At 54.4% G+C, this 22,089-nt stretch overlaps 1 protein-coding gene across 11 annotated transcripts in view; it reads right to left on the bottom strand.

Moving 5' to 3' along the window:
• The window catches only part of SMARCA4 (SWI/SNF related, matrix associated, actin dependent regulator of chromatin, subfamily a, member 4), a 90,870-nt gene that overhangs the window by 13,322 nt on the left and 55,459 nt on the right, over positions 1 to 22,089 (bottom strand). For 4 of the 11 annotated variants that reach the window (XM_043586565.1, XM_043586566.1, XM_043586564.1 and 1 more), the window contains exons 20-29: positions 21,167 to 21,280; positions 20,374 to 20,481; positions 19,250 to 19,336; positions 18,218 to 18,264; positions 16,950 to 17,116; positions 14,413 to 14,576; positions 11,860 to 12,087; positions 11,189 to 11,266; positions 10,293 to 10,511; positions 5,424 to 5,677 (exon numbers count right to left, since the gene is read on the bottom strand). In XM_043586565.1, the coding sequence (XP_043442500.1) occupies positions 5,424 to 5,677; positions 10,293 to 10,511; positions 11,189 to 11,266; positions 11,860 to 12,087; positions 14,413 to 14,576; positions 16,950 to 17,116; positions 18,218 to 18,264; positions 19,250 to 19,336; positions 20,374 to 20,481; positions 21,167 to 21,280 (1,466 nt within the window). Of the gene's footprint in view, positions 1 to 5,423; positions 5,687 to 10,292; positions 10,512 to 11,188; positions 11,267 to 11,500; positions 11,600 to 11,859; positions 12,088 to 14,412; positions 14,577 to 16,949; positions 17,117 to 18,217; positions 18,265 to 19,249; positions 19,337 to 20,373; positions 20,482 to 21,166; positions 21,281 to 22,089 lie in introns of all 11 variants that reach the window. The other 7 variants (XM_043586557.1, XM_043586556.1, XM_043586558.1 and 4 more) reach the window with 3 other exon arrangements.

Below are 22,089 nucleotides of genomic sequence, written 5' to 3'. Positions count from 1 at the left end.
TTTTGCAAACATTTTTTAATGTTTTTATTATTTCTGAGAGAAAGAGACAGCGTGACTGGGGAGGGGGGCAGAAAGAGAGACACAGAATCTGAAGCAGGCTCCAGACTCTGAACTGTCAGCACGGAGCCTGATGAGGGGCTCAAACTCGCAAAACCGCGAGATCATGACCTGAGCTGAAGTCGAACGCTCAACAAACTGAGCCACCCAGGTGCCCCCTGCATGTTTGGATTTTAGAGCGAAAACCCCTACCTCCAACTTTCTTTCTTTCTTTTTTTAACGTTTGTTTATTTTTGAGAGAGACAGCACAGGTGAGGAGGTAGAGAGAGATGGGATAGAGGATCTGAAGCAGGTCCTGTGCTGACAGCAGTGAGCCTGACTCGGGGCTCAAACTCACAAACCATGAGATCATGACCTGAGCTGAAGTTGGACGCTCAACAGACTGAGCCACGCGGGTGCCCCTCCAACTTACTTTCCTTACTTTCTTAATTCTGGTTCCAATTCTGGCTGTTAATTACAGGGTTCCCTGATGCAGTTTGAAATTTCCAAGCACCAAGGAGAAGGGACCCTGTGGGGTCCTGAACATGGGAGTGGCCCATTATAGCTCCCTTGCCTTCCTTGGCTTCCTCTGGACATAGGATGCCCATGCCCTTGGCCTCAGGACCCCTGCGTATGCTGTCCCCTGTCCCCTTTGCCTAGGACACTCTTTTCTTCCTCTTCCCCCGGAAGAGGTGCAGGCCCCTACGTATCTTCAGGCTCTGCTTCTGTGGCACACCTCTTCAGGCCACACTGGACACAGGGGCCTTGGGAGGGATGGGTGTGGCAGCCCCAGTGGGAACAGGTGCAAAGGGACTGAAAGTTTCTCGATCAGGAGGTTACCTTTGGTAGATGAGGGCAGAAGCACAAAGGTAATGTCAAATGTGATTACACTGGCGTTTAAATACACCTGGGGGAGATCTCGAAGTACGTAACCAAAAGCAACATCTGGAGTGACGCCAACGAACAGAAGGGCGACCCTGCTCACACACAGGAGCAGAGGTGCAGAGGAACCGCTGCTGTCACATGGCTGCGTGGAGACGCGGCCCCGGCTCCCACAGGTGCCGGGGGGGGGGGGGGAAACCGCAGCACCAGGGCCTCCTGCCCGCCGAGGCAGACTCGGGACACGGCAAACCCAAAGGCTGACAACGTCCTGTAATTATTCTTTGGTGTCCGGGAGGAACCAAGCTGTTAACGATTCGTTCTGTCCTCAGGCTTCGTGTTTAACTCAAGTATAGAATTTAGCTAATTAAAAAGTTCTGGAAAGTAAAAAAAATAAAAAAATAAATAAAAAATAATTTTTAACATAAATCTTTCATGGTCCCTTCTGGAAAGGAGTTATATTGGCAGTCTGAGACAAGAAAGCGTGTGTTAGGCTACTTCCAAATTTATTCCATTCTCGTTCTCTTTGGTGTGGCACAGTAGCTGGTCCCTCAGAACCTTCCAGGTGCCTGACAAGCATGCCCTAAGAATTTCAGCTGGTCCGAAGAGAGGCCTGGTTTTTGCACTAGGCTCCTGGGAGGTGAACTCTCAGCCCTTGAAATGTCCTGCCTGATGGGCTGCCTTTGTTTACCTGGGGTCCTCGGGCCCAGAGAGTCTAAGAATGCAATTTAGGGTAGTGGCGATGGGTCGTGTGGTGTCAGCTCAAACCACAGAGGGCCTGGAGCCTGAGGCCAGTCACATGGGTGGTCAGTCGTGTCTCTGTGAACAAGTTCCAATAAAAACTCTAGATGTTAAGGGTTCCTTGGCTGGCAGCACCCTGCGTGTCTTGTCTCCTAATGCCGCCAGGAGAAGTCTGCTGTCAGCCACTCTCGGGGGAGAGGGTGGCTGGAAAACCCGCACACAGAACTCTCTGGGACTCTGGCCCCATGTCAATCTTTGTCCTTTCACTGTAACAAACTGAAACTGTGAGTTTAACAGCTTTGAGAGTTCAGGGTCCGCCTAGAGAGTTGGCCAGCCTCAGGGTGGTCCTGGATCCCTGAGCTCCGCGGCTGGTGTCTGGGGTGAGGGTGGTCTCACTTCTCACCCAGTTGTCTCAACGGGGGGGAACCATACTGTTGTTTTCCCCAGGGTTTCAAACTCTGTGTTAATGAACGTCAAAAACATCCATTAAACAGGTCAGCCTTTTACCCAAACATCATCTTTGAAAGTATTTGCGATGAGGTAACTTTTTCAGCAGGAAAATGAGACTATTTTCCCGAGTCTACGTGCCCTGCTTGATCTTCTGTGTGACACAGCAAAGCGGCAGGCGGATGGACGTGCTCCAATCGCGAACGAAAGGTTTCTCAATGTCAGCACGGGGAGGATTCCTTTACCCACCATGTGCACCGTTTCACTCGCAACTCCGCCACGCCTCTTCCCAGTCCTGTGGCGCCATCTGCTGCGGGAAGACGCGGGGTTAAATGTGAACCCCGCACCAAGGCCTCCACCGGGGCGGCGCCCTGCCACGTCGGTATCAGGTCGGCTGGGAGTGCAGCTCTGGGATTCCAGAGCTGGGTCCTCTCATCAAACTGGATCCCGGAGTCCCCACCAGGATCTCAGCCGCCTGCAAGAGAACAGTCTCAACAAGGGATCACTGAGCCCTCAGGGCCAGGTTTAGTGTAATGGCTGACTAATCACTCAATCTTGCACGTGCAAGAAAAACTCTTGCAGATGTGGAAAGACAACTGTTTGCAGCAGCCGGGGGAACCACTTCCTCTTTTCTCACATGATACACAACGAAGAATGATGCTCAGACGGTCACAGGATGACTAGAAAAATGGACACGTTTTTGGCCGCTTCCAAGTATCTTTTTTTTTTTCTTTTAAACCGAGGCGTGACACAATACGGGAAAGCGCACCTATCTTGAATGCGTAACGTTTTCACGTCTTGATGTAAACCACTGTTCGATACCCATCACCATGGGTCAGCTTCTGAACTTCCCATAACTGGAAGCATACAGTAGGTACCGGTGTCTGGCTTCTTTCACTCAAACAAAATGACTAGAAGATTCTCCCAGGGAGCGTCAGACTGTCTGTCCGGTGGTTTTTGGAATTCTGCTCTTTGATTAGGCCACCACTGAGATAATTTTCCTACGGATGGACACCAGGCTGTTTTGTTTGAGGCGGTCACGATCCAGGCTGCTACGCACACGTGCTTGTATGTGTCTTTTGGTGACACGCGTGGCTCAACGATCTCTGGGTGAGGAGGTTTACGGCCAAAGCGCCGTCCACCCCCGTAAGCGGCACGTGAGGTACAACTGCTCCACGTCCTTGCCAGCTCTTGACGCAGTTCTGGCCATTCCGGTGAGCCTACAGAAAGAAGCGCCTCTGGTTTTCCCGGGTGCTACCTTGACATTGTGCACCGATCCCGACCACCTCTTCACACGCTGACGGGTCACTGGGATGTCTTCTTCCAGGAGTCCATCTGCGACTTTTGCCCCTTTTAAGATTTCAGCCTGAGGGAGCATCCACTGACTTTGTGAGGGCATCCTCGGATGAACCAATGTTCTTAATTTCAGTGAAGCCGAATTTATGAGTCTTCTACAGACAGCAGTGCCTGTGTCCGTTCAGGAAGTCTACGCCTACGTCGAGGCCAGGAAGATGTTCATCCGCGCCTTCCTCGAGAACTGTTTTACCTTTCACGTTTACGTCTGGTATCCATTTCAAGTTAACATAGGGTAAAGTGTGGGGCAGGGTCAAAGTTCACCTTCTCCATTTGCATATCCAAAAGATCAGCAGGACTTTTTCAGAAGTCCATCCTTGCCCCCTAACCTTCAAGGGTCTTCTTCATTTTGACAATTTTAAGACTCCCTCCCAAGAAGATCATGGGGAAGAAAACACTGGGGTCTATAATTTTCACTGGATTTTTGCACACTCCATGTTTTATCGTGGGGCTGGATCCCACGACCCTGGGATCATGACCCGAGCTGAAATCAAGAGGTGGACACTCAACCAAATGAGCCCAGGTGACCCCTGCATATTCCGTATTTTAAATAATTGTGAGTCTTCTACATTTTTTGTGTGGCATCTGCCTCAAACGTGAAGTCTGCAAATTAGCTCAGCATTTTCTTCTCAATACCGCAGCTATGTTTTGAGAATGAGTGGCTGAACTTCAATAGGCCTTTCTCAGCCATTTGTTCCTCTTAATAATAAAGGATTCTTTTTTATTTTTATTATTTATTTAAAGTTTATCTTACTTACTTTAAGGGAGAGCGTGTGTGTGCACACCAGCAGGAGAGGGGCAGTGAGAGAGGGAGAGAGAGAATCTCAAGCAGGCTCCACGCTGACAGTGCAAAGCCCAATGCGGACCTTGAGCGCACGAAATGGGACATCATGACCTGAGCCAAAATCAAGAGTCGGACGCTTAACTGACAGAGCCACCCAGGAGCCCCTAAAAGATTCTTTTTTGAAAGGCAATTTGTATCTTTTGTTTGGGTATTATAATCATCACCACCCCCCAAAATTTCACACTTGGTAAGAGCCTCTCCAAATGATATGCTGACAGCTTACACCCTGACACTTTTCCCTCCTACAGATTACAGCTTATCCTTACTTTGCTTAATGACTGAGTGCCAAGTGTTACTATAAAGTCAAGCTGGACAACCTTCCCGTTACTGGAACAGCCGTACTGGCCGGTATGGACCAGAAAGGGGAGCAGAACAACCTGAGTCCTGAGCAAGGCGCAGGCCTCGCACCCGTAGCCACCTCTTGTCAGTCCACACGACCTGCCTCGAGCTGGCAGAATGTGCACCTGTTCCCTTGAAGGGCCTGGGAGGACGTTATTTTGCTATTTATATGGTACTTGTGATCCGCAAATGGATCCGCCGCAGTCTCGAATCTGGGGTGTGTGTGTTCCTCGAGTGGAACCCGGTCTGTCTTCTCAACATGCAGCCCACCCGTGACGGCCCAGACCAAGGGGGCCAGAACGAAAACCAGGCTTGCTGGTCACACAAGCGTGGGGAGACGGTGGAAAGTCTAGAGAAAGAAAGCTGCCTGTTCTGTGCTCTCGCCCCGCGGGCCTCCTCGCCACCGTCCGCCATCCGTGCGATCGGCGCCCATCACAGCACAGACCCCTGCCTCTCCACCTCGCTCACCCCTGGCCTCTTGAGGCCTCTCCACCGGCTCTCGCCTCTGTTGGAGCACTCATCCCAGACCTCCCTTCCTCAGGGCTGCCCTCAGATGTCACCTTCCCTGAAAAGAGCACCCTGTCTCTACCTCCCCACCGCGCTCTCTCTTCCTGTCACCACAGCTGACGCCGTGCGCTTTCCTCTTGCAGACAGTATGTTTCAGGAGGGCAGGGTCCCGGGACAAGGACAGGCAGCCAGTGCTCGTGGAGGGACTGACCCGACGACCGGCTTGGAGGCACCTCCGAGGACCCCCAACGCCCGCCCGCCATGCTCCCCGACTTACCTGTCCTTGTACTTGATCACGGCATCCACGATCTTCTTCATCTTCTTGGTGAGGTTGGGAGGGTTGGGGGAGAGCTTCTCGGCGGGTGGCCGCCCGCGCTTCTTCTGCTTCTTGCTGTCATCGTCCTTGTCGCGGCTGCGGGTGCTGGTGGTCGGGGTGGAGGAGCCGGCGTCGCCGTCCCGCTTGCGCTTCCGAGAGGATTTCTTCTGCCGGACCTCCTCTTCGATCTCCTCCAGCGTGCCCTCCTCGATGGCCTTCAGGGTCAATAGTGGTAAAATAGGACAGCCAGCACCGAGGTCGACAGGCAAAGGCCGCGGCGCAGACCCGCGGGGCACAGCTGGGCGGGACGCTCACAGGGGCTCTCGACGGGCCCCGGGGGACCAGGGCAGGCCTGTGTGCCTCCGTGTGCCCCGGTGCCCGCCTGTCCTTGACAAACAGACAGTCGCATTTCTTTAGCAATTAGAGGCACATCCTCACTGAATGGAGACTGAAGACTTGAACCCTGGAATCCCTCCACCCACAGTGACACTATTCATACTTCTGCACTAGACCCTCTGCATTTTTCTCAAAATCTGGCCAAACATACAGAACAGAAAACTGACCGCTGTAACTATTTTCAAGCGTGCGGTTCACTGGCATCAGGTACATTCACGTTGCGTGCAGCCAGCGTTGCCCGCCGCCTTCAGGATGCTCCCGGCCCTTCCCACGAACACGTGCGGGACTGGGGACAGAGCTACGGTCACATCCACGTACCACAACGGGACTCATGTTTTTCCTTACTATATTCTGGGTGTATTTCCTGCCGTTTTTCTGCAACGTAATTTTGAATATCTGCTTAGTATTCCATTGTACGACACACCCTCGTTTAAACATCCCCTGTTCTTGGGCATTTAGGTGGTTTCCGTTTGGGGGAGGGGTGCCAGTGTAATCGATGCCACGACTGACAGCTGTGTGGCTTGCACGTGGATTCGTGGAAGTGGAAGTGCTGAGCAGAAGAGGCTGCATCTGAACGATATTAATTTTCAAACAATACCAACTTCATACTTCTCAAAGGTAATAACCAACTTGCATGTTTTATCCCCGCAAGTAAAGAAGTAAGAAGCCACGTTTCCAGGGGAGTCCGGAATCAGGAAAGGGAGTGGGGGCGGGACTCACGGGGATGTGCTGGTCATCCCCTCACATGTGTCAGCTGTGACCGTGAGCAGGACACAGGGCCATGAGCTGAGGACACAGCGGGGAAAAAACCCCTCACAGAGGGGAGAGCGTAAGCAGACAACTATCTTGCAAGCGTGGCACAAAGCGTGTCGATTGCCAAGAAGGAGGGTGAGTGGTGCTCTGATGGTGGGGCAGACGTGCCCAGGTCGGGGGGTCAAGGGCGCACCTCCGAGGAGGTAGCACCAGGCTGAGATCTGAAGGGAGGGGGTGGGTAAGGCATCCAGGCCAAAGGAACGGCTGGAAGAGCGCGTGGCAGGCAGGAGCCACTGCAAGGTTGGCACGGGGGAGGGCGTGTCCTGGGAGCCCAGGGTGGGTGCGGAGGGTGGAACAGTGTTCCCCGAAGTTCGTGTCCGTGTCCAACTTCAGAACGTGATCTTATGTTGAAATAGGACGTTTAAAGATGTAATTACTTAAAGAGCAGAATGAAATCATCCTGTGTCAGGGTGGGCCCACAGCTCCAATGAGAATGTCCCCGAGAGAGACAGGAAAGGACACAAAGACACACGGGGGAGAGGCCACGGAAGATGGCGGTGGACTGGAACGATGGGGCCACAGGCCAAGGAGCCACAGCAAGCTGGAGGAGGCAAGGAAGGGGCCTCCCCTAGAACCTTCAGCGGAAAAAGGGTCTTACTGACACCTTGACTTGTCTCTAAGCCTCCAGAACCATCAGAGAATATACTGCTGTAGTTTTAAGTAACCCAGTTTGTGGTCACTGTCGCAGCCACCCTAGGGACGCGAGACTAGGGTCTCTGGTCCTGAGGCCCGGACACGCAGGTCAGAAGGGCACGTGCCAGCAACATTCTGAAGAGTTTTGGTACATGTGGCACCAGAGCGGCTGCCAGAAAAGCGAGGCCAGTTAAAGGGCCAGCACTAAGAAAAGAGAGTACTTGTTTTGGGCAAATGTGTTTTGTTTTTTGTTTTATTAATGCAAATTCTTAACGGGTATGGCATACAAAAAGGCACACGCTTTGTAGGGAAAGCATCACCTTCTCAACAAATGGGGCTAGAACAATTGGCTGTCCACTTGTAAAAGAATGGAGTCGGATCCCTAACTCACACCCTAAACAAGAACTGCTCGGAAAGGGCCATGGGCCCACGTGTAAAAGCTGAAATTCTAAAACCCCTTGAAATAAAACACGGGGGTGAATCTTTGTGCTCCTGCGTTTCTCAGCGGACTCTCAGACACCATACCGCAGCACAAGCAGGAGAAAAATAGATACGCTGGACGTCGTCAGAATTAAAAACGTTTGTGCTTCAAAGGACGCCATCGAGAAAGTGAAACAATAAACCGCAGAATAGGAAAAAATACCTGCAAACCATACATCTGATGAAATGACTTTTGAAGAAGATCCGCAAATGGCCCACAAGCACATCAGGAGATGTCCTACCCCACTGGGCACCAAGGAAATGCAAATAAAGACCACAATGAAGTTACCACTTCATAACCACCAGAATGACTGCAATCAAAGGGCAGGTGACAAATATAGGTAGGGTTATGCAGAAACTGGATCTGTCACATGCTGCCGGTGGGAAAGCAAAACGGCGCAGCCGCTTTGGAAAACAGTCTGACAGCTCCTCAAAAGACCATCTGACTCAGCGATTCTATTTCTAGATCTCTATGTGAGAGAAATCACAACGTGTTTCCTCACAAAGTCTTGTCCACAACGTTCACAGCAGCGTTGTTCATGATAGCCAAGGGGTGGAAACAGGCCAAGTGTCTGCACGAACAGAGACATCACCACCGTGTGGCCTACCTGTCCAACAGAATGCTGCTCGGCCTTGGAAAGGAATGATACTTGCTACCGCATGGATAAACCTTGGAAAGAGTCTGCCTGCTGGAAGAAGCCAGACGTCAAAGGATAGCACATTGCTCCATTTATACGAAACGTCCAGGGCAAGAGCTAGTGGGAATAAAGGGACAGAAGGGTAGCTGAAGAGGATGGGGCTTCTTTCTGAGGTGACAAGAATGTTCTTAAGCTGACCTGTGGTGACCACTGCACAGCTCGGAATATACTAAAACTGCTGAACTGTACAACTTAAGTGAGCTTAGTGGTATATGAATTCTATTTTTAAAAAAACAAAAAAAGGGGCACCTGGGTGGCTCAGTTGGTTAAGTGTCTGACTTCGGCTCAGGTCGTGATCTCAGAGTCCATGAGTTCGAGCCCTATGTCAGGCTCTGTGTTAACAGCTCAGAGCCTGGAGCCTGCTTCGGATTCTGTGTCTTCCTCTCTGTCTCTGCCCCTCCCCCACTCATGCTCTGTCTCTGTCTGTCTCTCTCTTTCAAAAATAAACATTAAAAAAAAAAAGAAGTGAATCGATAGGGGCGCCTGGGTGGCTCAGTCGGTTAAGCATCTGATTTTGGCTCAGGTCATGATCTCACAGTTTGTAGTTTGAGCCCCACGTCGGGCTCTGTGCTGGCAGCTCAAAGCCTGGAGCCTGCTCCGGATTCTGGGTCGCCCTCTTTCTGCTCCTCCCCCACTCACACCCTGTCTCTGTCTCTCAAAAATAAATAAACGTTAAAAAAAAATGATACTAGCCCACGGGCAACTGTTTTTTAAAGGGCACCCGTGTCTCAACTGTGGGAGTGTACGACCATGGGAGTCGTACAGGTCTGTGTTTGGGCCTATGCTCCATCAACTGGGGTTCTCTTCTTGTCCCTGGAGCTCGGGGCTGAAGGGTGAGGAGCAGGACAAGCCACCTGCCCCACCCGAGGGTCGCCTGGTTCCCCAGCATGTTTCAGTGGTCCCCTCTTGAGCACAGCTCAGCGGGCAAGCTCACTAGTCTGGGTGGTTCTGAGCTTCTTGGATGGGGCCAGGGCTGCTGGACCTCATGCACTGAGGAACCACTGGGGCCCATAGTTAATCGGGAGGAACCCCAGGGAGTGCAACTGGAGACTTGGGAAGGCAGTATCATTTATCCCGGGGTGTGCCAATCAACAAGGCAACCTGAACGCCCCCACCTGCTTTCCTGGAAAGTGTTGCTTCATGGACATTTTCGTCAAACTCCATGGCCGGATTCCCAGCCATCACTTCTGCACTCAGAGCCCCGAGCCTGGGGAAAGGCCTGACCTGTCACCACAACTCCGTTGCCACCTGTGCTGGCACAGTGGGCCGACCAGACCCCTGAGGCCCCGACTCAGCCGCCTACACCTGCTGCTGCCAGGGACCCAGGCGCGTCTGCTGAAAACTATGACCGTGTCACTTGTGAGCAGCTGCAATGCTGAGCCTGGGTAGGGACCTGCTTCCTCCCCCCACCACAGCCGGGTGAGGAGTCCAGCTCTGGGAGGCAAAGTGCCCAAAGTGAGGTTGTCTGATCCCGGCTGGCACTCCCTACCGTGTGGCAGGGCATTTCGATCACTAACTCGTCGCTGCCTTTCCCACTGACAGGGGAGTGACCCCGGAAGACCACGCAGAGCCGAGGCCAGTTACGCCTAGTGGTGAGTCCCGAGCTGCCTCGGGGCCATGTGGGCGCTCTCTCCTGTGCAGGTCTGGAGGAACCGAACGAGCTGACCCCACAACAGAGCCATCACTGTCACTAATGAACACCAAGAGGGGCCGGAAGGGAGCCCACTCGGGTTCTGGATGAGGCCCACGGTACAGCAGCTAGCCTCTGCTCCCCCGACCCCGTCGCCAACTGGCCCTCTCCAGCATGTACCTTGAGCCACTGCTTCTCGGTCAGCGAGTCGCTGTAGTCCACCTCCTTGCGGTGGCGGGAGCCTCGGCCAAACATTTTCTCCTCTTCCTCCTCGCAGGTCAGACGCTCTACCTCGGCATCGTCCTTGATGATCCACGAGGGGAGCTCATCCTCCTCCATCAGACGCGGCTTCCGCTTGGGGTTTCGGGCCTCCTCGCGCCTGCGGTCCAGGTCCATGCGCTGGGGGACGCGGGGCAAGGGGGCAGAGGGAGAGAGGCGTGAGCATGAGGAGAGCTGCGCGCATACAAAGGGCACGTGGCAAGGGGAGGCCTCTCTGCCTGACACAGATGCTACAAGGCAGCTCAACAGAGGCTCTGGAGTTTGCAACGGCCAGGCCGGCCCGGTGCTGATAGTAGACCCTTGCTAGGAGCTCCGGCTTGAGGCAGAAAATTCCAGAACAGACAGCAAAAGAGAGGCTGAGGGCCCACACTCTGATTCCATGCTGACCAGTGCTCTCTACCCAGGGCTCAGGAGCATCTGTGACTGACCACTGGCCTGGGACAGTGTCAACTCCCTCTGAAAGGGAGCCTCAAGGGCAAAGGACTCAGGAGGACACGCATTCTGCAGTACTGAGGATCCAAAGGGGACCCTGTGTGTGTGTGTGTGCGTGTGTGTGCGCGCGCGCACCACCACTGCTGCAACACTCCTTGGAAGCCACAGAAGAAAAATGGGTCACTTAGGAGGCAGTGTGCGGCCACCTTGTGAAACGCCCCTGGCTCTGTTACCCGCAGGGGACACCACCGTCACCGAGACGTTTTGCTCGATCTCATGTTGACAGGGTGGGGCGCGTGAAGCCGCACGGCACCCTGTGAGCCCGTGAGGCGGGAACAGTGCCTCTGCCTCCGCGTGGCGCTTACCATGAACAGGTCAAACTCCTCCTCGTGCCGGGCAATCATCTGGTTCACCGTCTCGTCGTCGGGCACCTCGTCTTCTTCCTAGAAGGTGGCACACATTTAGTTCGGGTGCGGAGAGGCCAGGCTGGGCGGCGGCAGGCCACGGGCAATGAGCTGGCGGTCCCGGTCCGGCTGCGGTGGATGGGGACCCACGCGGCAGCGAGAGGCACACACGCACACGCACACGCACGCTCCGTGGGGTCAGGGCCCTTGCTGGCCGTCTCAGCCGGGAAGCCGAGGACCGGATGGGCGTGGAGACTGAACTACCCCTCTCACCTTTAGAGGTGGCTCCTCCAGGTCGGGGTTGACGCCCGCTGGCGGAGGGGCAGTGTGGGCGAAGCTGGCACTGCCGCTGCCCGTGCTGCAGTGTCTGCTCTGTGGATAAATAGAGGACTTCAGGCTCCAGGGCTGTCAATCCGGCGCCTTTCACCAGTAGTTTAGAAAAAAAAACCACTTCAAAGAAAAAGCAAGTACTCATCCTCTTTCCTTTCAGCCCACACTCCCTTTACTCCAAAGGGATGCAAAAAAAAAAAAAAAAAAAAAGAGTGCAAAAAAGGTAAAAAAACAAAAATGAAAGCCGCTCATGCGTCCACCACTCACGCCGGGGAGGGGGTCGGGGCCGGCGCTGCCCTCACCTCGTCCTGCTCCTCGTGCTCCAGGATGGCCTGCAGGAAGGCGCGCCTCTCATGGCTGGAGGACTTCTGGTCAAACATGCCGGCCTGGATCACCTTCTGGTCGACATTGAGCTTGTATTTGGCTGCGGCCAGAATCTTCTCCTCCACGCTGTTGACCGTGCAGAGACGGAGCACTCGCACCTCGTTCTGCTGCCCGATGCGGTGGGCGCGGTCCTGGGCTTGCAGGTCCTAGAGGAAGAGACGCGGGTCAGTCCCGATCCAGCTCTATGCCGTTTTAAGAGGAAGTCAACCTCGCGGCGCCACCAGGAAAGACTTTCCGGTTCTCGTGTGCCTGCCTCCTCCTGCCTGCCTGCCTGCCCCAACCAGCAGCTTCTTGAGCTGGGAGCCCAGGAACGCAACCTGCAGACTGGGCCGGGATGACGTCACCCCGGGATCGCCCCTACCCACCTTACTGGGACTCTACGGGTCTTCAGGTGGAAGGTGCCAATTGGAGGACAAGTCCTGGATGGTCATGTTCCCAAGCAGCTCATGTCACAGCTGACAAAGGACCCCTCACCTACCCTGGGAGGGCCCCGTGCATGGTGTGGCCGTATGCATTAAGGACACCACGCACAGGACATGACCGAAGCAGGACAGCATCTTGGCAGTGCCTGGTTTGGCTGCGGGCCCTGCTACTTCCCTTATGTGCAGCTCAGGCCGAGGCCCCACCTCTATGAGCCTCAGGACTCACTCTGCTGACACGGGCCCTTCTCCCGGCTGTCGTGTGGGGAGAGGAGCTAAATGGCACTGGGTGCTCAGCCCAGAGCATGATGCACAGTGAAGCTCTGATCAAGTGGTAGCCGTGGCTGCCAACACTTCTCTATCATCACCCCCAGCCCCAAATCAGGAGGGTTCCCGTGAAGTCCTGCATCTGGGCCAGAGGGATGTGGGCCTACGGTCAAGAATCATACCCCATGGGGTTGATGGAGGCCACGCCTGGCCCGGGGGTGGGGGTGGGGCAGACAGGAACGCCCCTGGCTCGGCCAGTATGCTTCCCGGCAGGGTAAGCACTGGATCATGTGCCCTAGGCCCTGTAGGAAGTTTAGTGGCTTCTGATGCCCCTAGTGTGGCAGAGGACAGGGCTCCAGGGGGACCTCTGCCCACTATATGCCTGCTGATGGGGGCAGCACACCCCCCAACCACTTCTCAGGAAATCGGCTGGTCGCTGAGGTCTTGGTGAGAAGTACGCCCCAGGCTGATGGTAGAAAGGGTCGCTAGTAACCAACCAGAGCATCGGCCCATCGGATGGGCTAGAATTCCCACACTGCTGACTAGTGCCCCTAGGCTGCGGGGAAGGACACGCTCATACCCTGGGGGGGGGGGGGGGGGGGGGGGGCGGAGAAACCTAGGGCAGCCTTCTGGAGGCCACTGTGGCACAAGTGAATAGAAGATAAAGAGATCATGGCCACAGGCCAAGCAATCCCACCGCTGAGGGTGGACTGGCCAGTGAGTCCTCATACAAATACTCCAAGAGAGGGACAACAGGGCTCCCTAACTGGTCATGCTGAGAAACAAAACCCAGACACCTGCCAAGTGCGGTCTGAGTAAAGTCTCAGGGCCACCATATGGCCGGACACCTGGCAGCTGAGCACACGGCTGTGTGGCCTCCCAGTGTGCTCGCACCGAGAGAATACACCAGCTGCTAAAGCACATGCTAGAACGTGCTGTGTTTTGTGTCAAAACCCGAATGTGCCTGTGTGCATACGGGTACATGTTGGCATACGCTGAGACTGGTGGGAGGGGGAAAAAAGGACTGTTATTTCGTGTTATTGATATCTGCATTAAAAAATGATCACTTTTATAATGAAACACTGGGAAAAGTTAAAAACTGCTGTTATCTGTGACACCCCGTTTCTCTGTAGCTGGTGTCGTGGCGCCCTGTAGAGGGCATATGGATAAGAAAGAAGAGGGGCGCCTGGGCGGCTCAGTCAGTTAAGCACCCAGCTTCAGCTCAGGTTGTGATCTCACAGTTTGCGGGTTTGAGCCCCGCGTCAGGCTCTGTGCTGACAGCTCAGAGCCTGGAGCCTGTTTTGGATTCTGTGTGTGTGTGTGTGTCTCTCTCTCTCTCTGCTCCTCCCCCATTCATGTTCTGTCTCTCAAAAATAAATAAACGTTAAAAAAATTAAAAAAAAAAAAAAAAAGAAAGAAGAGCAGCAGCATAGACCTAGGCCCCAAATGTTTTTAAGAGCATAACTGTGTGAGAATTCACACAGAACGCAGCCTGGAAGGCTTGCATCACTAAAAAAGCAGCAATTACCGACAGCTGTTAAGATTGGGTTTATTTTCTGCTTTCTTTACGTATTTCCAAAAATTCAGGATTTTTTTTTTAACTGCAACGGAGTACGTTTTTTCCAAAATCAAAGGAATTTCTATGTTTTGAGAAACAGAGAAAAACACCCTCTGAGTTTCTGTAAAAAAGCCTCAGGAGCTGTGGGGGCCGCAGCCACTCGCGGCAAGCAGGGTCTCCGTGCAGCCTCCAGTCCCCTCCCTGCCGGGGCGCTAGCCCACTCGTACCTGGTGAGGGTTCCAGTCACTGTCGAAAATGATCACAGTGTCAGCTGACTGGAGGTTCAGCCCGAGGCCCCCGGCCCGCGTGCTGAGCAGGAAGATGAAGTACTCGGAGCCCGGCTCGTTGAAGGTTTTCAGCAGCATGCCCCGGTCCTCCGCTTTCGTCGTTCCTGCAGGGCACGGGGAGAATGGGGTCAGCAGGGGCGACCACGCGGGGAAGGGGGGTGATGGAGAGGAGACAGGGGAGACACCTGCTTTGGAGCGCAGGGATAGTGCCTGCGCACGTCCCCCAGAGGCCTCCTGGGCCAGCGCCGTAATTGCTCAACACATATGCATCAGTGCGATTAGCGAGAGGTTCGGGTTTACGGGGACACTAGCGAATGCCACTCCTCCCACCTGGGGAGATGAAAGTGAGCACCAATGGGTTGCTGTGTCACCTGGGAGTAAAATGAGCCCAGTATGAGCGCTGAACCAGGTGGCTGCCAAAGCACAGAGCCTGGAACAGGTGACTGACCAGAGGGCTAGCGCCCGCCTCGATCTCGCTACAAGGGGCTTCTCTGTTCACAAGGAGAACCTGCTACAGGCAAGCACACAGGCGCCTCATAACAGGGCTTCTTCCCCCCAGGCGGGAATGGCTTTCCCTCTTCATGGAGCCATAGGGACTCAGGTGTGACCAGCCAAGACACGATCCTCAGCACCATGAATAGCACAGGGGCACCGAAATTGCTTGGCCTGCTGCCAGCTCAGAGCCAAGGTGCCCGTGGCAAAACCAGGAGTCATTTTTGGTGATGAAATGAATATTCAGTGCTTCTAGCTGCTTACCTACACATCACGACACATAGCATGGAGGCCCGATGCCCACAGGAGCCTGGGCTCCAGACGTGCCCCCAGCTGCCCTTTTCCGGGGAAACAGGCAAGGCCTGGAGCAGGGACGGGGCAGGCCCCACGGCAGAAAGGCCCCCCCCCCGGCACCTTCACTCTCACCGCTGACGGTGGAAGACTCCATCTCACAACGTGTTGCTGAGCCCCCACCTCTTATCTGTTCTTTGCCAGAGCTTCTGCCCGTGACCACGTGGGTACTGTGCAGTTGTGGCCGACAGACAAAAGTCCCCTCCTCACCACGGGGAAGGAAAGAAACGGAGCAAATGAACAGATGCCGTGGCGGGTGGGAATATGCTCTCTACCTACAGCCCCTCCTCTGAGGGTTGACTTAGCGACACAGACAGGGACCAGGGTTCACAAAGGCCTGGCCCGTGAAGGACGGGTGAGGCGGCTGGAGAGGCCGGGCTGTCCTGTTGTCAGGGGCACAGGGAGACATGCTGTCATTTGTGTTTGTAAAGGTGGCCCTGGACGGAACTCCCAAGACCAGACTGAAGGAAGGCATGACAGGTGTGAAAGGCAGGCCGTGAGTGGGGGCGGGGAGGGCAGAGACCAACGGGCGACCAGCCAGCGACCACAGGTCTGTGGTCTGTGAAACCACAGTTCCACCAGCTGCACGGCAATAGACAAAATGAAGGCCCAGAAGTTTGGGGCATCCTGTCAGGCAGATGCACCTGGCAATGAGCTTCAATAAAAGCTCCGAGAAGCTGTGGGAAAGAAGCAACCTCCCTAACCGTGTTCCACCCAGAGGCTCCCCAAGCTCACTTTTCTCAGGAGTCCGAGTGCTCCCGCAGTCGCACAGAGATCGGGGCCTTCCTGGCCACCTGACAAGCGTCAGACCACACGTCCAGCATGCTGTCACCATCTCACTGAGCACCCACCCCCCCTCAGGAGCTCCCGTGGTCTGGGATAAAGGCCGTGAGAGCACAAGGGTCTCAGACAAGCACTGTTCCCAGAAGAACTTGCTGTCATCCTGCATCCCCAGCTTCCCGCTCTCCCTCGCCTGCTACTCTCAGTGCACGTAGTTCCGGCGTGGGCTCCAGGCCTGACCAGCGACAGCTCTACAACCACATGGCACTGGAGAGAGAGGCATGTGGCTCACAACAACCTAATGAGAGCCAGCCCCTGGACCTCTGAGGGAAAAGATGGACTGCACCCTTTGTTGGGGACCATCGAGGACTTTGCTGAAAGAGCATCAGGGGAGCCTGGACAGGATGCCTGAGCAGGAAGCCAAGATGGAGGACAGCGGAGCCAAGAGCCTGAGAAAAGCTCATCAGTATCTTCTAGACACGTGGGTCCAGCCGTACCGAAGCAAGCATAACCCCTGAATACTTCTTCCTCATGCCCACGGGATACGGATTTCTGCTGCTTCTAACCAAAACACGGCTGTTGCATAAAACCCCGTGAACACCGGAGCCAGATGTGTAGTGCGTAGAGCAGGAGCCTCATGTTCGGGAGAACGGGGTGTCAGACCCAGGCTGGCCAACCTCCTCGACCAACCAGTCCCACAGGCCTGCACCACTGAACGTGGTAGGCTCACTCTTGATGCCAGACCCAAGCTCCAGGCCCTGCTCTGCCTTGTAAGGGACAGGGTACCAGCCAGAAGCTTTGGCAGCTGCAGATAATGAGTCCCCTGAAAAAGCATCTCTCTTGGTCACACTTACCGTCGAGCCTGAGGTATTTAAAGCCGCGATACGCAAAATAATCTTCCATGATCGTCATGAGGGAGGTCATCTGACAGAACAGCAGCACTTTGTGGTTGGTGGCACGGAGTTTGGGAAGAATCCTATCAAGAAGCTCAAACTTCCCCGAGGCGCGGTACAGGTCCAGCCTGGGGAGCGGAGGGAGCGGGGAAAGAACGCACATAATGTTAACAGCGGTGCTTTGCAGACAGGCACAGGAGACAGCTCCCATCTTCAGGCTGACCTGAGCGCCTAGGCAGGCTGGTCATCGTGATCATGGGCACAGAAGTGGCTTCCTAGGCAGACCCACTCACCCCTGTGGAGTTTCCGCAAAGTCATTTCAACCCAACTAAAATATGCTCAGGCCAGACTTGATCAAGGGTGAGCACATGACTGTCGTCCAACTCAGACACTTTTAAGAATGAGAAGAGATGTGATCAGCAATCGTGCTGGGACAGCAGGAAGCTAGGCCTCCTCCCCATTCCTTGAGAGAACCTCCAAGAGCAAAGGCTCACACTGGAGAGTGTCCACACCGCACCCCGTGCAGGGTTCAGGGCCAAAGCCGCTTTTCTCATTCACTCCAGCCAACAACCCCTGGTCCACAGCTGTGCAGACTGAGGCCGGGGGGACAGCAAGACATGGCTGCGGATATGCCAGGGCCAGGACCTGAAGTCAACTCTGTGACACCCCAATTATGCAATTTGGTACAAAAGACACATAGCTGAAGAACGTTTTAATCTTTTGTTTTGATGCCTTTGTTCTTCACAGCAGTTTACTAGCCCAGAGAAACGATGGTGGCTTTAGCTCCATAGCAAAGCTATTTGCAACGTTGAGATCTAGACGTAGAACCCACAGCCACACCTGGGCTTAACGAAGCCTGGGTTAGACTTCATGAACAACGCTGGAGAAAACACTCCCGTGACAAGGTGGATCAAATACCATTTCTCTTAGCGGACGGAGCGTAGGCTCAGAGTGGTTAAGAAGGCTGTCAAGGGTCCCAGAGCCCGGATGTGGCACGGTGGGCCCGGGAAGCCAGCTCTGCCTCATAAGATTAATGGTGACCTACTCTCAAGGTATGGAGAATTTTTAGCCCCTTCTTTGGGCTTCTCTATATTTTCTAAATTTACTGCCCCTAACACGGTGCCTCTGAAATTGGACAAAGGTCACAGGAGCGATAAAGCCAACCAAAGAAGTGCAAAAGACCTGCATGTGGACCATGTGCCCACCCCCTTCACCGGGAAGCTTCTCACCCTTGCACGATGCCACCGGTAAACCCCAAGTGCTCGGAGAAGGACTCCTGCAACAGAATGAGAGATAGGTCAGGGCAGGAAGAGGCCCCACACCTCCGAGCCCTCACACTGGTGCACAGAGGTCACCCACAGTGGCTCTGAGGCCACACCCAGGCCCTGTACACTGCTTTTGCATCCCACCAACATCCCTTTCCTCAGGCTCCCCCAAAGAAAAGTAAGTCACAGGACAGCACTGTTAACCACCAAAATGTACGCCTGAGACCATTCTTGGAGCAGAGAAATGGAATCCCAGGTGCATCAGGGGGTTTGCAAAGATCCTGAGACCTTATGCCAGTGAGCACAGACATACGTGTGCAATTCAGAAGAATCCAGACTCTCAAAGGGTATCGTGGCCCCAAAAAGTTCTGACCCAGAGACTTCACGAAAAGGGAGGCTGCTCTCAATGTTCCAAACAGGAATGGCCCCTCCCACATCACTGAGCGGCAAAAGCTAGTATGCCAACCAGCAGAGGCAGAGGGACCCTACCAGGATTATTTGGGAAAATAACCACAAAGATGAGTCTCTGAATGCTTTCTGCAGCTATCTGGGGTTAGGCTTTCTGGAGCCTTCGTTTCTATCACATGTTTTCCCACGTTGTTTGGATTGTTTACAATAAGCACTTACACACAGAAAATCAACAGCAAGACAAGTACAGGCATTACCTACTCAAAGTATTATAAAGTATCTTTTAAAAAGCTGTCCGGGAGGGGCACCTGGGTGGCTCCGTCGTTCAGCGTCTGACTTCCAGTCAGGTCATGACCTCACGGTTTGTGATTTGAGCCCCAAGTCGGGCTCTGTGGCAACAACTCAGAGCCTGGAGCCTGCTTTGGATTTTGTGTCTCCCTCTCTCTGCTCCTCCCCAACTCACGCACTCTCAGTCTCTCTTTCAACAATAAATAAACATTAAGCCTAACTCTGTGTGAGGAGGGGCTCAGCCCAGACAGATGCGGCTTGGAGGACGGAAGGGCTGCCATCCCTGGAGAAGGGACTCACCTCGATGTGCTGGAACATGTACGGGTGGTTGCAGATCTTCCTGAGCTGCATGATGGTGTTCATCAGGGTCTTGGTGCCACCTTTGCCCTGGGAAGGCAGAAGAGAAGCTCCCATGTTGGGTCTTGTTCCTGGAGCAGATTGCGGGGACGGGGGGGGTGGGGGGGGGTGGGGGGGGGAAAGGACTCCAGAAGGGGGCACTTCAGGGGAGGTATGGCATGTGGCGGAGCAGTTGGGAGCAGGGGGCTGGCTCCCGGGGAGGCGCAGAGGGCCCAGAGCCAGTGCCAGGGGAAGAGATGCCTGGCACACTGGAGAGGCTGGGAGGACGGAAGGGAAGGAAGACTGGCAAAGAGCTGAGGCTGAATGACAAACATTTTTCTTGGTTGGGGGCCTCGAGGGGAATCTCTAAGGGGCTGCAGCCAGATGGGCCCTGATGACCTGGGAAGACCCGTGCTACAGAGAGAAGGGTGCAGGGCTTGGGTATCTGCTGCAGCTGCTCAGGTGAGAAGGGGCCCAAAGAAAAGATGGAAAGGAAGAAATGGGGAGGTAGGCCAATGGGGAGGCATCGGGAGCAGAATCAAGGGACCCAGGAGGGAATTTCTGTCCTTGCAAGGGGAGCTGGGGCAGGTGGGGTCCCAGAAGGTAGCTCGCCCAGACCCCATCCACTTCAAACTTCACATCACCCCAAATGCTTTTACTGCCAAGGTGAGGGGGCTCAGTGGCCATGGCTGTTAAGCCAGTTCTTTCCCAGCTGGAAAGGGGAGGCTCACTGGAACAGTCTAACTAGCACGGGGCTCCACCCTGTTGACAGATGTATCTGCGGCAGGCCAGCATTTCATAAGCGGACGACATCAGATAGTGACACACTGGGAGGGTCTTGGGGGAATCCCTGGAAATGGGCCGTTGGGCTTTACTGAGCAGGCTTGTTCCCACCAGGTATGATTTAAACCGCAGCTATGTGATGCCCTTCAGATCACCACCAGACAAGGTCTCGATCTCAATGGTAAACTCCAAGGAGACAGAAGGCTCAGGTGGCGACAATGTGCTCAAGCCCCAAACACCTGGCCTGACCCCAACCCACCTGCCTTGGACTTCCAGGTGGGGAAGGGGAGGGGCCCGTGGCTAACCTTCTTGTCCTTCTCGGAGCCGTCGGTGAGCAGTACCCCTTTGGCCTGCATGTGCCGGTAGAGCACACGCTGGAGCGCAGACATGTCACACTTGATGACATATTCCACCTGCAGGGGACACACGTCACCAGTCAGAGCTCAGAATCTCTGAGCCTAACGCCCAGCCTGAGCCCATCACTGGCCTCTGAACCTCTCAGAGACAACCTGGCCCCAGGATACGTGCTCAAATGAGGGCATAAGTGGATGACGGTGAGGAGTCCCCACAGCTGGGGAACAAGGAGAGACAGGCTGTGGTAGGTACAGCAGAACAGAGAAACACAGACAGGACGTGCTGACCCAGAAGGGGCAACTTGACTACTTTCCCAAAGCTTCTCTCCAGTCCACCAGAAAACCAAGGGCAAGTAATTCATGTCCCACCAGGGGGAGGAGAGGGTGTCTAGGGGGACAGCTGGGGGACTGGGACCCTGAGCAAGAAGCCAGAGCCATCCTGCGGTATGAGCGGGTTCATGAGCAGCCCACAGCCTCTAAGCACCGCAGGATGTGATGGGACAGGACCCGGCCAGGCGTCTGATCCACAGATGCCAGGCGGCCTCCCCGCTCTGATCCACACCCGCCTCCACTCTGCAGACCCAGCACGTTTGAGTGAGTGGCTGTCCTCACACCCCATGGACACTACAATGCCGAAGCGAGACCAGGGCCACGATCACCTGAGCGCCACCTGACTGGTCCTACGCCGGAAAACCCCTGGCACGACACTGCACCATGGCTTTGTCCACTCAAAACTATCTGTTACCTTTTCAGGCAACTGGGCCTCGACTTCCTTCTTGAGCCGCCGGAGCAGGAAGGGCCGCAGCACTTTGTGGAGACGACGGATGATGAGAATGGTTTCCTCCTCGTTCAGGTCCACCTGGCACCCCCGTGAGACAAGCAAACCGAGGTTACCTCCAAAGGAAAGGGGTGGGGATGGGGTGAGGGGGGTGCACAGGGCCATCTAGAGTCACCTTGCCGTCAGCACCTGTTTCAGGATGCCTTATGCTTTAAGGGGCATGGTGGGGCACCCCCTTCCTTTAGAAAAGTGTAAGGACGTGGGACCTTCCACAGGATTCCTAGTGTGTAGAAACCAAGGCTCCAGGGAACCACACCCCATAGGCCTTACTAGGAAAAGAAACACACAGCACACCAGGCTGCCTCCCCACAAATAATAGAAACTCATGTGTCTGGAGACCCGCCGACATATCCCAAGGAAAGTGGGACAGAACCACATTTACAGAACATTTGCTGTAAAACGAATGATCCTCTTGGGGGGCTCTGTTGCTGCGAGCCCTAAATCCTCTCTCATTTCAGCATAGCAGGGACAGAGGGAAAGAAACGCTACTCTCCCAAGGTGTCTGCTATGATGCTAACAAATTCAACTCTTAAAAATTGGCTGGCTCAGTTGGTTAAGCATCTGACTTTGGCTCAAGTCATGATCTCATGGTTCATGAGTTTGAGCCCTGAGCAGCTTGGAGCCTGCTTCAGATTCTCTGTCTCCTTCTCTCTCTGCCCCTTCCCCACTCGTGCTGTCTCTCTTTGTCTCTCAAAAATAAATAAATGTTAAAAAAAAATTTTTTTTTTAATTTTTTTTTTTTTCAACGTTCATTTATTTTTGGGACAGAGAGAGACAGAGCATGAATGGGGGAGGGGCAGAGAGAGAGGGAGACACAGAATCGGAAACAG

The sequence above is a fragment of the Prionailurus bengalensis genome, chromosome A2, assembly GCF_016509475.1.
Source record: "Prionailurus bengalensis isolate Pbe53 chromosome A2, Fcat_Pben_1.1_paternal_pri, whole genome shotgun sequence".
NCBI lineage: Eukaryota > Metazoa > Chordata > Mammalia > Carnivora > Felidae > Prionailurus > Prionailurus bengalensis.
The sequence above is the reverse complement of the archived record's forward strand: the minus strand, read 5'-3'. Positions and strand labels throughout refer to the sequence as shown.